The 15,020-nt window shown below is 51.4% G+C and overlaps 1 protein-coding gene across 1 annotated transcript in view; it reads right to left on the minus strand.

Annotated features, from left to right (window-relative positions):
- IGF2R (insulin like growth factor 2 receptor) overlaps window positions 1-15,020 on the minus strand; it is a 115,552-nt gene that overhangs the window by 14,874 nt on the left and 85,658 nt on the right. Inside the window, exons 30-41 of the mRNA XM_046669771.1 lie at window positions 14,057-14,193; window positions 12,761-12,951; window positions 11,023-11,149; window positions 10,230-10,349; window positions 9,645-9,901; window positions 9,139-9,357; window positions 7,478-7,627; window positions 4,921-5,082; window positions 3,516-3,723; window positions 3,016-3,162; window positions 1,724-1,958; window positions 773-909 (exon numbers count right to left, since the gene is read on the minus strand). Coding sequence (XP_046525727.1) covers window positions 773-909; window positions 1,724-1,958; window positions 3,016-3,162; window positions 3,516-3,723; window positions 4,921-5,082; window positions 7,478-7,627; window positions 9,139-9,357; window positions 9,645-9,901; window positions 10,230-10,349; window positions 11,023-11,149; window positions 12,761-12,951; window positions 14,057-14,193 — 2,090 coding nt within the window. The remainder of the gene's footprint in view (window positions 1-772; window positions 910-1,723; window positions 1,959-3,015; window positions 3,163-3,515; window positions 3,724-4,920; window positions 5,083-7,477; window positions 7,628-9,138; window positions 9,358-9,644; window positions 9,902-10,229; window positions 10,350-11,022; window positions 11,150-12,760; window positions 12,952-14,056; window positions 14,194-15,020) is intronic.

The raw sequence follows: 15,020 nt of genomic DNA on the forward strand, positions 1-15,020 counted from the left end.
CAAAGGAGAGCGAACCGTGGGCTGGGAGGTCCGGCCACTCCTGCCCGTGGGGCGACTCTCCCCCATGACCCACGTGCAGAATCTGGTTTGATTTTTGTCAAGGGGGACTGTGGTTCCCTCAGGATCCCCCTTCTCCATTTCAACAGGTTAAGTTGCCTTGTGGTTTAATCAGGACCACTCGGGGACCACACTCTAGTCTAACAGGCAAAGGTGGACATTTTTCCCCAATTGTTCCCCAAATAAGAAAGCCCTGTCTTCCTCCTTTAAATAATGAAAGGTAGACTCTTTCACTCAACGAGCAACTGCAAGATGAATTTCCTATTAAGAGTATTAAAAAAGTTTCATTATTATTTTCCAAATTGTTAAGACATTACATAAAGGGACTTCCGAATTATCTCCACCAAGTCCTCCTGTGAGGGTTCGGCTTTCCTGAATAAAAGCTTGCATATGCACATGCAGACTCAGGAACTCAACCCACAGCTCGAGCAAGGACTCAGAGGAAGCCTCGACACTCTGCCTGCCTCCTGGGTGGAAGCACATTCCCGAGAGCGGAACCCTCTGCACACACGCCAGGACCTATCATCCCAGAGAACACGAAGTAGTGCCATTCTAACGTTCCAGGAGTTGCCCAAACGCCTGAGAAACAGTCACGGGAACAGTATCTGGAAGTTCAACCAGCCTGTGCTGACCCCTCCCGGTCACACAAGGACACCCTCACCGTCCCAACCCAGACGTGGCACCTGCAACCCCATGACAGGGACCCAAACCTTACCTATGACGTCCAGCCTCTGCGTGTGGACGAGCCCCAACACCTGGACCTCACCAGATGCGCTCTTTTTGCAAACGCTGGCTCTGTCGGAGCACTCGAGGGGCCCCTTGTATATTTTCTGACACAGATTGATATAGTACCTGTGAAAGACACAAAGGGATGGGGGAGGGGGCGGCCAGGTCAGTCTCCAGCCTCACACACTCGGGGGCAGCTCTTTTCGTTACTCTCAGAAGAAGTAATCGTTCTGAGGACCGAGGAATCCACAGCACCTCTGGATGCAGCAAGGGACAGATTTGCACAGAAAGAAAGGCCAAAGAGTGGATGATTGTGGAAGAAGAGCGTCAACTGGGCACTCGGGGTAAATCCTGAGATGCCATGTAGTTTAGAAGAGGGCTTCTGATTGGGCCAGGCAATGGCTCAAATCCTGGCGAGCCATTCATCTTACTCAAGGTTACTTACATGCCCCAAGTCCACGCTCCCTCTGCAGTGAGGACTGAAGGATGACACGCACCTGGCAGGAAGCGCGCACTCTACCCCCAGAGCAGTCGGTACAATTAACGAACCTCGGGACAGCACCGCCTAAGGAGCTCATACCGAAGAGCTGAGAAAATTAACATCCCTCCCGTAAACCCAGCAATGGACGGCTGCCCCTCACCAATATAAATCAAAACAAGACTCATTCGATAGGCCAACAGCTGATTACCAGCTTCTTTTGGTTCTGAAGCTCCACTTCTGCTCACATCTGCCTCCAAACTGCCTACCGTGCCCCAGGGTGACTCCTCCGGGCTGCCCCCAAGAGCACAGAGGCATTCAAGCCAGCGTGAGCATCAGATTCACATGGCAGTCCTGCCCTTAGAATCAGAGGTGGACTGCGATGGGCCACTACCATCCAGAATGTCAAGTTCCCACGCACTCAGAGTAAGACAGCGTAAGCGAGTGGCGAAGGGTACTCACGAGGCTCCCTCGTGGACGAAGAGCCAGGACCCGGTGAGGGAGGACAGCAGCCGGAGGTCGTAGGTTTTGTGCTTCTGGATGAACTTGCACTCCATCTTCTTCGGAGGGCAGACAACTTTTGTTTTCCACTCAAATGTCACCTCGCAGCCACGAACTTCAGTGAAGACCTGCGGCCTGCCGATACCAGCATCTTCATCGCACTTAAAGATGATCGTGGACGTCCGGTGGCTGTTTGCTGGGCGCGACACATAGAAAATTTGTCAGACCACAGCCTGCATCTCACAGTTTTCTTCAACTCCTCTCTCCACTCCCTACGCTTAGCTCTTCCTGACTCTGCCCATCACTGGCCACTCCCCTGCTGGAGCGTGCGTTTGGTTTCATTCACACAAATGTTAACCCTAAATAGACCAAGTTCCCTCAGTGCGCAGTGTCTCTCACTGCACTTCTTAACCCCGTGGCACCAGCTCAATCCTCATAGACAGATGTTCACTATCTGATTAATGTACCAATGATAACAAAAAATAAAGAGAGTAGCAATAAGATACCTACAATTACCTAAAAACACATGTGTCATCCAACAGACCAGGAGAAAGGTCCACTCACAATAAGCCTCAAAACAAAACTACAGTAGTCCCTTGTAAATTCAGCATCTGTAGTTCCTTAATATACATCATTTTGTTCCCTGATCGCTTGCAAGAACTAAATAACGTTTCATGCATTTATCTCATCTCTCCCTCCTTGGGAGCTCACAACAGTCCGTGCAACACACTTTAGTAGGATCTGCTCACAGCACTGGTCTCTAAGCACCGCAGGAGCAAGGGTGCTAAGTCTGGCTCACCATGAGATCCCCAGCCCCTGCCCCGTGCCGGCCCCAGAGCAGGAAGTCAACGAGTGAGCCCACTGCTACTCCTGATGACTCACTTGCCACCCTGCAGACCCAGGACAGGGAGCAATTTTGCTGAGGCATGAATCTGATCACCGGTGCCAAAAACTGGTACGCGGACACAAGCCCCTCGAGCTAGTGAGTGGACCCAGGGGACTACCCAGCATCTGCATCTCAACCCAGCTCCGCTGCGGTCTGTATATGTAATTACGTGATACAGCCCCCCGAGCAATTAAAAAACATAATTTCTTAGTGGAAAATAGCCCTGAAAATAAAAAACTACATGCAACAGAATTATTGCCATTAATGTGGAGCACCACTAAGATCTGAGCTTGATGTGAAACAAGCCTCGAGAGTATGCTGGTCTGCTGCACCGGTCTGTGCCCAGATACAGTGCTCTCCTACTTACAGTGTCTGCAAAATCCCCATTCGTGATCCCTGTCGTAGTTGGCAGTTGTAGAGCACCAAAGCTTCGCCCTGCTCTCCACGACACATTCCTCATAGCTCTTCCCGTTGAATATGAAGGGGAACACACAGGGGTCACCTTCATCAGTTTCTGGAAAGAAGACGATCTGCGTAACCCAGATTGCCAACACCACCTTGGCTGCGCTTGCTGGGCGTGATCACTTAGGATCGCCCAACGAGGATCCCCTATGGAAGTGGTCACCCTAAACCACCTTTGGGACCACCAGGCCTCCCAGCCACAATGTGACAAGCAGTTTACAGGCCAGTGTGTGTTCCAAGGCCTGAACACGCACGGTTGGGGCTGTCAGGATGTAATGTCCCGTGGTCTGATCCAGGGTCTCAGCACTCACAGGATTTGGAGCTTCATTCCTCAGTTTCCTCCCACTGTCACATCTAATTTCATATTTACTAGGAATGCAAAACTCACCCCGCGCAAACACTTACCTGGAGGGCAATTATCTCCATTGGCGTAACTTAAAATGACAGCTTCATCCTGGTGCCTGTAATCCAGCCTCATGGACGCCAGCCGTCCAAAAGATGCTCCCTTGCTCCCGGAGAGCAGACAGACGCCTCCATCCTTGCAGCCTCCTTCATCCAGGCCCGCCGCCGCGGTGCACACCCCCACGCTGTAGGTGCGCGAGTCTCGAGTCACCTGGACAGACAGCACCGCGAATGGCTGTGACTGGGGCTCCAGGTGGAGAGAGCCATGGGGGTAGGGAAGGGGGCTCCAGCAGGAAAGGGGGGCTGTGCCTGCATGCTGTGTGTGGAGCCTGGGCGCTCACCTCCCTTCCCTCCAGGCCTGGTGCTCCTCAGGAGGGCACTGCCCTGTCCTCCCTCCACCCCCAGGCCCAGCCTCCTTCCCCCTCCTGCCCCCTCTCAGCGGCAGCATGCAGTGCTGGCCATCCCCTGCAGCCGGGCCTGGGGTAGGGAGCCAGCTGGGAGACCTCAGAGGGCTTGTCCCCTTCTGAGGAGAGGTCAGGACCAAGTTAATGAGCACAGAGTGGATGCTCCATAATCGAACGTGCACCGTCCCTCCTTGCCTGCCCCACCCTCTGCAGGCTCACACCTGCTGTGACCCGTCAGGAGGGCCTGTGCCCGGGCAAGGTCTCTGTTACAGGATCCAGGGCGCTGGCATCCGGGCACATGATTCAGAGCTCACCACTCACCGGCTGCTGTCCCCAGGGAGGGGCTGGGATTGTGTGGGCATGGTCCATAGCCACATGACTCAGTAACATCTAGATCACAGGCTTAGAGGTCTAGGGTTCCCCAACCACCAGTGACTCAAGCTGGCCACAGCCTCACTGACACAGCGAACAGTCCATGAGATGCAGGCCGGGAGAGCAAGATAGGACCAAATGCGTCTCAAGTCAGGGGGAATGCCTAGCTCCCTCCACCCACTGCCTCTGTGGTCAGCAAAATAGCTGCCTCTTTATCCTAAAGCCAGGCTAGAGACAAAGGGGAATTCCACGTGGTCTCTGCCAGCCACATTAGATGTGGCCTTGTCCTTTATGGGTACATGGTCACATACACGTCCCCAAGCCACCGCCTATTCTCCATTGGCAATACGAAGGGTCCCCCTGCTGACCTCATCGGGTCATTTAATCCTCACAAAGCCCTAAGGGACGAAACACTCTGAACCATGAGGGACAACTCGAGTATCAACTGTGTCCAGAACCTGCCTCCAAGACGCTGACCCTGTGTACCCAGGACAGGCACTAAGAACGCCACCCCTTCATGCACTGTCAGTGACCACACATCCTCCAGTGGTCACAGATGTCATGTTAGCTAAAACACAAGTGGCTATGAGAATCCAGGCCACCGCAGCCAGGCTCCCGGCGAGCGGCATTACCTTGAAGGTGCTTTTGGAAAGGCTGGACAAGTTGAAGCTGTAGTACAACTGCTCGTCCGTCAGGGAGCAGCCCTCTGTTTTCACCTCGTCAGGACAGACAAGCGGGGTCTCCCACTCAAACACAAAGTCGCAGTCACTGGTCCTCAGCAGCTTAGGTGTCCCCTGTTTGGAAGAAGAGCACAAGTCTTGAAAACCCACGTGGGTTGGGTACGGCATCCTCGCCCTGCTCCTCAACCCCGGCAAGCACCAGAGACATCTGCCACTGGGGTTGCGAGCACCGTCGCTGCACCCGGGAAGGGGGTCTGCGGCCACAGCCGCGTGGACTGCCAAGTGCTCTGGGGGACCCACAGTGGCCTCTCTCCAAAAGAGGGTCATCACCAGCTGCAAGGGGCCAATATTGCCCTCACAGCACTGCCCACACCCCTGGACCCTGCGCTGACTCCAGGCCGTCACCCGTACTGAAAGAGAGAGACAGTCTCAATGCTCCGTGCTACCAGCTCAAAGGAAGAAAGGGAGAGTTTGTAAATGTCAGGACAGAGAAGTGTGTGAAAATCAGACCCCCTCATTGCAAAGGAGGGAGGCAAGTGCTCCAGTACGCTCACAGGTAGCGTCTCCACTCCACCATCTCTAGAAACTGAGGGTATTTACGAGAAGAGCGAGACACCACACAGCCAGACATTCCACAGGCCAAGTATCCGGCATCAATGCATTTATTCCTTCCCTCACCCAAGAATGGCCACATAAACAGATGAGGCAGCTGGTTGGGAATTTCATTTTTAGTGGCTACTGAGAATCTTTTTTTTCTAGAACTCAAGTGGAAAAACTATTTCCACTAAAGATAAAAACCACAGGGAAAGAAAATCTCTTTAAGATTTTTCCAAAACTGGAATCCACATGCAGCGTGAGAGCCCTCGTTTCTGAAAACAAATAAATGCCAATCACTCTCGAGGGGCAACTCTCTGAGAACTGGCGAGTCCAGCGGACACCCCAGCTGAAAACCCCTAGCAGTTTTATAGATAAGCAGCCACACGCTCTTTACCTGGTGGTGTGAAATAACCAAGTGTTGCTCTTAGGAGTTGGACCTTTAAAAGATCAATCCCCTTTCAAGAATGGAACACTAGTGAAAATGGAAGGCTGTGTACAGATTAAGCCATGCTGCTGTATAGCGTGGGTGCCTGTAGATGCAGGTATCGACACACCCACACCAACGTGCAGACACGCAGAAAAAGAGATACAGGAGCTGACTGACCACAGCTCCGCCTTGCCTTGATAACTCAGAATTATCTCTAGCCCAACAATTCGTGAACAGGGACAAGCCCAAGGACATCGATGTGCTGTGGGCCTCTTTATGGAGGGGACCCGAGAAGGCAATGGTTTGGTATTCTCCCCCGCTCTCAATCTGTACTGCCCCTCCTTGTCAGGCTGCTCCCAGGCCACATCCTGCCACTGTCAACACACCCACACCTGGCAGCCACGGCTTCCTTTCCCTCACAAACCTGCTACAGGACAAGACATGAGAAAGTCATCTTACTGAAATTACAAGACACATTACAGAACCATAATCCATTATCTGAACTCACAGGGCCAGATGAGTCTTAGAATTCATCATCGTCAGGATTTTAAGAGGCAATTTGGGGTATATACTTCTACTAAAACACACACACACACACACACACACACACGCACACACAGTCCTGTAATCAAGCACATTAATATTTCTGCAGCAAGATGTATGAATATTCCCATTAGGCGGGACAAACACAGACCATAAATAACGTCAGTGCATTCACGTCAAAGGTCTGTAAATTTTCAGAGCTTTATGGATTTCAGAAGCATAAATAAGGGGTTGTGGAGCCAGGCTGCCTGGAGCAAAGAACCCTCCCTCTGAGCAGCAGGCAGGGGCAGAGCTGTGTGACGTCAGGCATGTCATCCAGCCGTTCTGAGTCACTGCGAAATGGGGGCCATAATCTACCAATTTATCTCCAGTTCACAGAGAGGGGTCAAGAGAAAAAGCATGCAAAAACTCTTTAGGACAAAACAGTACTCATTACAATGGAAGCCAGTATTATTTTTAAAATGCTCGTAAAACAGAAGTCAAGAACCTCCTCAGACATAAAACGGATGATTTGTTGTGGCTATTTTGATTTCAGAGGTCTTTCTGTGTTTGCTAACTTCTGAAGTTTGCTTATGTCTTGAATGATTATAGCTGCAAAAGTCTGACTTCCCAATAAGATTAAAATCAGCAATGTTACAGTTAAAAAGAAAGAAAGTTATGACACTTTTATACGTTGGTAGACAAAGCTGAACTCAAGTTTTTCATGTTTTTAAATCACAGCAAGCCTCTATGTGCAAATATGCCGTTAGCTCACGATGGGCTTATTCATTGAGAAGTCACTGGTTTTAAGCTATTCAGATGCACCACTGACAGACCGTATGAGCCAACGTGGACATTTTGCACGCGGCATCCTTAGACCTGAAACACGCTTTACGGTGTTCCAGCCGCCGGCTCCCTAATCCATAATGCAGTCCCTAGACTGTAAACAGACGGCACACTTACCATGCTCACACCTCTCTTACAGTGAAACGCGATGAGCGAGGTGTAGTTGAAATGCTTGTCCGCTAAGCAAGGAGTACTACTTTCAAAGTTCAAGTAAACTTCATTAGCTATGGGATTGAGGATTGGAGGTCCTGTGACTCGGCCAATATCCTAGACAAAGAAAAAAGCAAACAGTAGGTCAGGAAGTTAACTGCTCCCGGGTTAGTGGAGTAAGAGCTAACGCAGAAGTGCACAAATGATCTCGTCCATGTTGAAAATGAGGAGCCTCTAAGTTAGAAACTGGGTTAAGAGAAGTCCTGACACGGCCCGTTTACACAGCAGTGCCCCGCAGTACGTCCTCAGGATGGGCACAGGGCTCCGTCTCTCACCATCACCTTTATTGCTTAGCACAGCCCCTCACAAGCTCTGGCGACTCAATCAAAACCTTTTGAGTAAATCAACACATGACTGACAGACGAACGGTCAGGGATGGCACATATACATGTGATGAATGTGTGTGGGGAATGAAGCTGCAATGCTCTTCGTTCACCACAGTGGGGCATCTTCAGGCTGCGATGACACAATACCCTGTCCAATGAGAGAACTTACTACAATTTCTAAAATCTGAAGATGGGTAGCCAGGCAGGAAAATACAGCAGCTCAGACCTCCCAGCCAGTGACTCACATCCAGGATCCCAACCTGCACTGTTGGAAAGGATGATACGAAGTGCTTCCAACAAGGACTTGGTTTATGCGGGGCCCCTCATTTCTCACGTGGCCATGCCTTTGTCAAATTCATACCATGGCCAATTTACCCACCCACTCCCACCGTTTCTCAATGCCACATATACTGTCCATCTTTTAAAAGGACATCTAGATACTTAGATACCACTATTTAAAACATACAGATAGAAATATAAAAACAGACCACTTTTGAGATGCATTTCAAATAATAAAACATATCAATGATTTGACAAAACATGAAGATAACTCATGAAAACAATTTTTTTTTTTTTTTCAGGAAGACTGGCCCTGAGCTAACACCTGTGCCAGTCTTCCTCTATTTTCTATGTGGATGCTGCCACAGCATGGCTTGATGAGTGGTGTGCAGGTCCACGCCCAGGATCCAAACCTGCCCACCCCAGGTCATTGAAGCGGAACATGTGAACTTAACGGCTACACCACCAGGCCAGCCCCGGGAAAACAATTTTTTAAAGATCCAAATCTAGGGTAAAAAAATACTTGTATAAAACCAAACTTTCAAGGCAGAATATTGAGCTACTACCCTGAATTATAACTCATTCACCAAAGAAAGTGCTTACACCTCATGAGCATTTTAATTCCACAAGACATGCGTTTCAAACGAAGGCACCAAGCTCTGCCAGTGTTCTTTCTTGCCACTTTACAGAAAAATATTTTGACCTCGAGACTTCCAAAACGATACAACAGCATATCTGCACACGTGTTCACATTTTCTCCCACAGCTCAAAGGCCGTCTGGCCACTATTATCAGCCAATGGCTCAATGCACAGATCCTTACATGGCTCTCCCCCTACTGAACCCAGAACACGTAGCCTGCTCATTTCTCCATTCTCTCGGCTTGAGTGACTCTCTGTTGAAAGCAACAATAGGAAAGTTATTAAAAATCTTGCAAAAACTGCCCTTGGATTTCCCACACTTACGATGGGGGAACCGTCGACGGGAACTTTGCACACAGCGGCTCCGGCAGGACAAGCCACCCCATGCATAGGATTTAGCGGCTGGCAGATATTGATGTAGAAGTCCGGGTTGGTGTCGGAGTCGTCATCCTCACTCTCGTCATAGGCTTCGTAACCCCCAGTGCGGTGGATGAGGGGAGACAAGTCAATAATGGAGCTTCCATTCCTCACGGAACACTCCGTCTATTCAATAGGAAAGACGTCATTGGAGTCTACCATTAATCACCATTCAGTCACGCACAAGAATTTAAAAGCTGAGCAAATAAAAAAGCACTAAGGGTGGATTAATGTCCCCAAATGTTCGGTCACATAACATTGGGCACTTTGATTGCTGGCACCATCAGGAGGGGGTGAGATATGCTGGGTATTCGCTGGGGGCCAGGTGAATGTCAATAAAACGGGTGATGGAACCTGGGTGCACCTGGGCTTTGGGTTTTTCAAATGCCACACGCGCCCAGCCCCAGACTCACCACCTGCTCGCAGGCCAGAGGCGTGTGCCAGGAAAAGAAGAGCGTGCATGTCTGCTTATCGAGGGAGATGAGCATGGGCCTGTTGGTGGGCCTGGCCTCGGGCCTACACACAAAGCTGATCACACTCTTGTAGGTCAGACTGGATTTGGAAGGACAGGGGGATCCGTCCTCATACATCAGCTGCAGGACCTGATCCACGTAGGTCAGCCTCTTGTTTGCCTTGCCCACACTGATCCTGGTCTGCCCGAAGCAGGCCCCTGCACCAAACGGGAAGCAGGGAGGAAAAAACACGATTATGGATTCAAATGACCAATTTTCCGATGAGAACTTTCTATAAATCCAGACTTTCAGATTCACAGCTAACACATAATTTTGAGCATCCCACGTGGTTTGAGCAAAGGTCACACATCTAATATCTCAGCACGCGGCCAAGTATCGCCCCCCTACGCCGTTAGCTGGCTGTTGCAGGAGATAAAGCTGTCTGGTCTTCCCTTCTGCTCATCTCTCCCGCCACAGGAAGGCGGAGGCTGAGGGGCGACCCCAGGGACAGACAGGCAGACGGCAGGGAGGAGGGGCAGCCCTTACCCACACCAGGCGAGCAGTTTTCATTCTCCCCGCAGACGCTGATGTAGACGAGACCCTTCTCGCTGTAGGCCGCCGTGAACCCAGCTCTGCCACTTAAAGAGGTCAGGTCAAACAGGTGTCCTGAAAGGGGAGAGGGCAAGGGGACACGGTGACTCCAGGAACGCAGACTCAGGAGGCCCATCGCCAACGCACTCGCACACAGAGCCCGCTGCTGCCGGGACTTCTGACGTCTCACCACGAGTCACTGACGCGGCCCTAAAAACGCTCCTGACCAGACCCAGCTTGTCCGTATCATGAGCCCATCAGTCCCCAAATTTATGAGATGGCCCCCCTCTCCCCAGAAGACAGTGGCTCGTAGCGTCCTCCTCCTCCAGGGGCTGGGCCACAGCGGCCACCAGGACTCCAGAGGGAAGCGGGAGGACCCATTCCCCAGTGCAGAGATTCAAGTCTCCCAGCGGCCCCCACGTGAACCCGGAAGGTAACAAGCACACTGACTCGAACCAGCCCGGCGGGCCCAGTGTGAGCGTGACTGGCACCCTCAGAACCAGGAGCCCTCGGAGCAGGGCCACCAGGGAGAGCGGCAGTCCCTTCTCCAGGAAGGAGAGCTCCCAGCCACAATCGGGCGGACGCCAGAGAGGAGGTCAAAAGCACACATGCAGGACAGAATGCTGCTGCCCAGGGGTGCCCTGCAGCCCCAGCGTCACCCTGGGTCCCTCACTGTGCAGGGCAGGGGGAGCGGGGTGACTGGCAGGGTCCCTCGTTGTGGGGGTGGGGTGGATCGGCAGCGTCTCACCTGTGGCAGGGTTGGTGACCTGGCAGTTGTCGTGCACATTCTCCCTCACGGGACAGGCGGCTACCGTGGGCCAGGCAAAGGTGTACTCGCATTCCTCCACGGCACTGATGAACATGGGCCTGGAGTTCTGCAAGCGGAGCACAGACAGCTGCTGACGGGGCAGGCGTTCAACGTCCATAATCACGTAATCTGCATCAAGCAGGAGCTTAGGCTGCATGCCACAAGCACACGATATTTCCAGCTCCCCGGGCTCGGGATGAGGGGAGACGGAGGAAAAGCAAAGGGCCAGGACTTGTTCCTGAGATGGCACTGGGGGCTGAGCACATACAGGTGAGAGCCAGAATCCGCTTGGGGGCCCAGGAGGGTTTCCTACAGCTGTGGCATAAGACGGGCTTGGGGAGAGGGTAGGCAAAGGATGCTCGAAGGGCCACTGTGAGAGGAAGGAGTAAATACAACTGATGACACTCTGAAAATCAAACGAACTGAAATCTGTTGTTAAGGACAAAACAATAAGACCCATCAAGGGAACTAGTCACAAATTCCACCAACCCTTCCCCTGCACTGGCCACGGCCTGCTCCATCCATCTCAAATGCTTCTCGGCCCCCAGGGAACTGGCTGGATCGCTCCAGCCATACACTCTGTCCCAGAGAAGTCCCCCGACGGCCTCGCTGCCCGGCCACAACAAGCTCACACCGTCGTCAGCCTCCTGGCACCACGTGCCAGCCCCTCACACACCACCCTCACTTTCCCTCCCACGTGTCAGTCAGCTCTTGCCTGCTCTGTCGTGAGCCTCTCTGCTTCGTTACAGATTTGAGAAAGTCTTATCGGGCCCCAGGTTTCCAGACCCCAGAAGCTCATGGGTCTAGGCTAAGCGTCTACACAGTCTTCCCGAGAGGAAACCTCGGCTCCACTCCTGTCAAGAGGGCAGGCCTCAGGCGCCCTAACTTTCCTCGTCCTGGGCTCCTCCTACCACCGGGGCCCAAGACAGCTGGAGAGAGTGGACAATTCATTCTACCATGGAGTGGGCTGGTCCAGCTTGACCTTATTCCCAAACTTAGCTACAACCCTAACCTGACACCTTAATCCCACATGTGGAGATGCTCCTGTGGTGAAAAACAGTCCAGAGGAACCATTAAGTCAGTCCACACCTGCTCAACTGCACCTACCAACCTGTTAGGAGAAGGAATCGCATCACAGGTCACAGAGGTGGGACCAGCCCCCATTTACTCCTACCCACCATACCCCAGAAATGACACCTCTTCTCTCTCAACCCCACAGGAACTCAGCAGGATGTGTACATCTCATGCTATCAATGAGTGAACGGTGTAGAGTGGTTAAGTATTCAACCAAGTTACACACCAAAGGTGGAAAAGCTGCCTTGGAACCAGGTCTGTCCAACCTTCTGCTTGTCCCAAGCTGCCTCCAGGAAGACAAAGGCTTGTTGTCAAATATTAGTTTTCTCTGCAGCCTTTGGGGGATCGGAGTCAAACTTTAAAGAGAACCAACTAATTCTGAAACTAGAGTTGCCAGGTCCGCATCCCCAGGAGCCAGAGAAGAAAGGTGCTCCATGGCCCACAGGGCAAAGGGGATGCTGCTCTCTCGCCCTTTGCTAAGCTGGGCCATGCTGAGGTCTTCAACTCACATCCCAAGGGGAATAAAACGTCAGTCTAACTATCTCTTGGATTCATACTGTCCCCAAAGCTGCAGCATCAGAGGCTGAGAAAGTGCGTCACTTACAACTTGGTTCTCACTGCAGGTGAAGCGGATGGTGGTTGACTTTCTCCGAATCTGGTCTGGACACATGTCGCCATCGACGTACTTCAGGACAGTCGCGCCCTCTTTCCACTGAGGACTATCCCTCACCCTGCCAAGGTTCACGGGCTTGGAGCCATCCAGCAGACACACGGCCGCTTCCAGAGGGCACGGCTCTGCGACACCAGGATACAGTGAAGAGTTACCGTCAGGGATTTTCCAGTCTAGAATGTGTCTGGCAGTAATGCCAGACACGCTACATATTTGATTCTAACCATCACTCCAAAATATCGGCTATTTCTCTCACATAAGTCAGATGACAATGATACCACATGAGTTCTCGCTCAATTAAATGCTGTTTCACCACAGATGGATTTGGGGGAGGCACAGGGTATGGAGAGAATTCCAAAGTGTAAAAGTCTGAATTAATCCTGGACCCTGAATATGATGAAGCTGAAATTCCTAGATTAAGCCAACAGAACATTTTAAATGCTACAGTCATGTGCTATCTTTATTCAAGAAGTCACCAAGCAGTCCACTGATTTCCTAGTCTGAGATGTCTGTGCCATCTGCCCTAGATCACGAGCTAGCCCCACTTCATGGATTAAGAACCACAGAGCCACCTAATCTGCCTGGCACATGAAGCAAGGGGAAGTGGGCCCATGGTCTCAAACCACACAGAGGATGAAAACCACTCTCTGGAGGTTAAAAAAAAAACCCCACTCACTTTGAGCCGAGCCATACAAGCTGTGGGTGGGGCCACAGAAAACTACAAGAAAACAGGACCTGTTTCATCTATAGGATTCCAAGCGGCTGCAGGTGGCACCAAGATCTCTGCAAACTGCTCCTGGTCCCACAGGTACAAGTGAATTCTAGTCTCACTGGCACTCAGGGTTTGGGCGAGTTGGCCCCCGCCTCATCAGAGGACCACCCACCCACTTACTCTCGCTAATCACAGAGGGCACGTCCCAAGATCTCCATTTCATGCCCTGTATCTCCCACCCTGCTGAGAATTACCTGCCACCATGATTATCTCCATCTACCTCCAATTCCTCTCATCCAAAAGAGTTTATACTGTTCCCAACAGAGCCTTCAGCGCTGATTTACCCTGGACCACACCGGGGATCGGTCACTAAGACCCTTAAGTAATTCCTCCTGCCGCATCTTGGCCAAACCACTCACATGTCAGAGAGATGTGCGCCTTCCAAGAATCCCGTTCCTACTCAATCTTCCCCCATAAATTCACTACAAGCCATCAGCCTACCAAGAGCCCTCTCTCACCCGAGCCAGGCTGTGGAGACAGAGACTTGCAAACGTTGATGAGGTAGTGCTCGGTGGCCCCTGTCCTCGTGACCGCTTCCCAGTTGTCACTGTACCTTGACAGGGATGAGAGGTCGATGGTGTTGCCAGCCTCATCTCTGCAGGGAACAGAACACGAAGTCAGGTTCAAGTGTATTCTAACTGAATATGTGGGACCCTATGGGGAAGGGTGCAAGGATTTAAGGTGCTGTGTGTCCCTGACATCCTGGGAATCGGATCTCCCCCGGGGACAGACTTCAGATGAGCCCTTTGCTATATCCAGCCAGAATCAGCAACCACCTGAGCTCAGGAAACTTCAAGACTCAGTTCAACAAAATTATATACTAACAAAAAAAGGAAACATCAAGTCCGAAAAGGAAGTGCTCTGCAATCTCAGGCCAGCGAGGAGACAAGAATAAATAGCTAAGACACTCGGAGCACCCACAGCACTGACCCCTGCCTACTGTAGAAACCTGGGGCCACCAGCGGCCACTGAAATCGAAATGGGCTGGAACTGACCCTTCTGCTCAGGCTAAAGGTTCACTTACTGCCCAAACCCCAAATACAGACAGTTACTGAGGACCATCCCTGCACTGGGTGCAGTGTCCAAGGTGAGCAAACCACTGTGCCCCCACGGAGCGCCAGGCCCAGGTGATGACAGAGGAACAGTCACAGATGCCACTTCATTAGGAGGTCTTAGCATGTCAGAGGAGGAAGAGAATCATTCATTCATTCAAAAAGATATATGGTGAGCTGGGGGTATGGTATGAACAAAAGAGATAAAAATCATCCAGCTTACGAAGTTTACAGAAGTTACTAGTAAAAGAAAAAGACCATAATCAGGATAAATGTTTAAAAATGTACAGTTTATCAGACACCAATTAGAGCTGAAAAGACAAAAGGCAGGAAAGGAGGTATGAAGTTTGGGGAGGAGAAGTGTCGAGAT

Source organism: Equus quagga, chromosome 8, assembly GCF_021613505.1.
Source record: "Equus quagga isolate Etosha38 chromosome 8, UCLA_HA_Equagga_1.0, whole genome shotgun sequence".
Taxonomy (NCBI): Eukaryota; Metazoa; Chordata; class Mammalia; order Perissodactyla; family Equidae; genus Equus; species Equus quagga.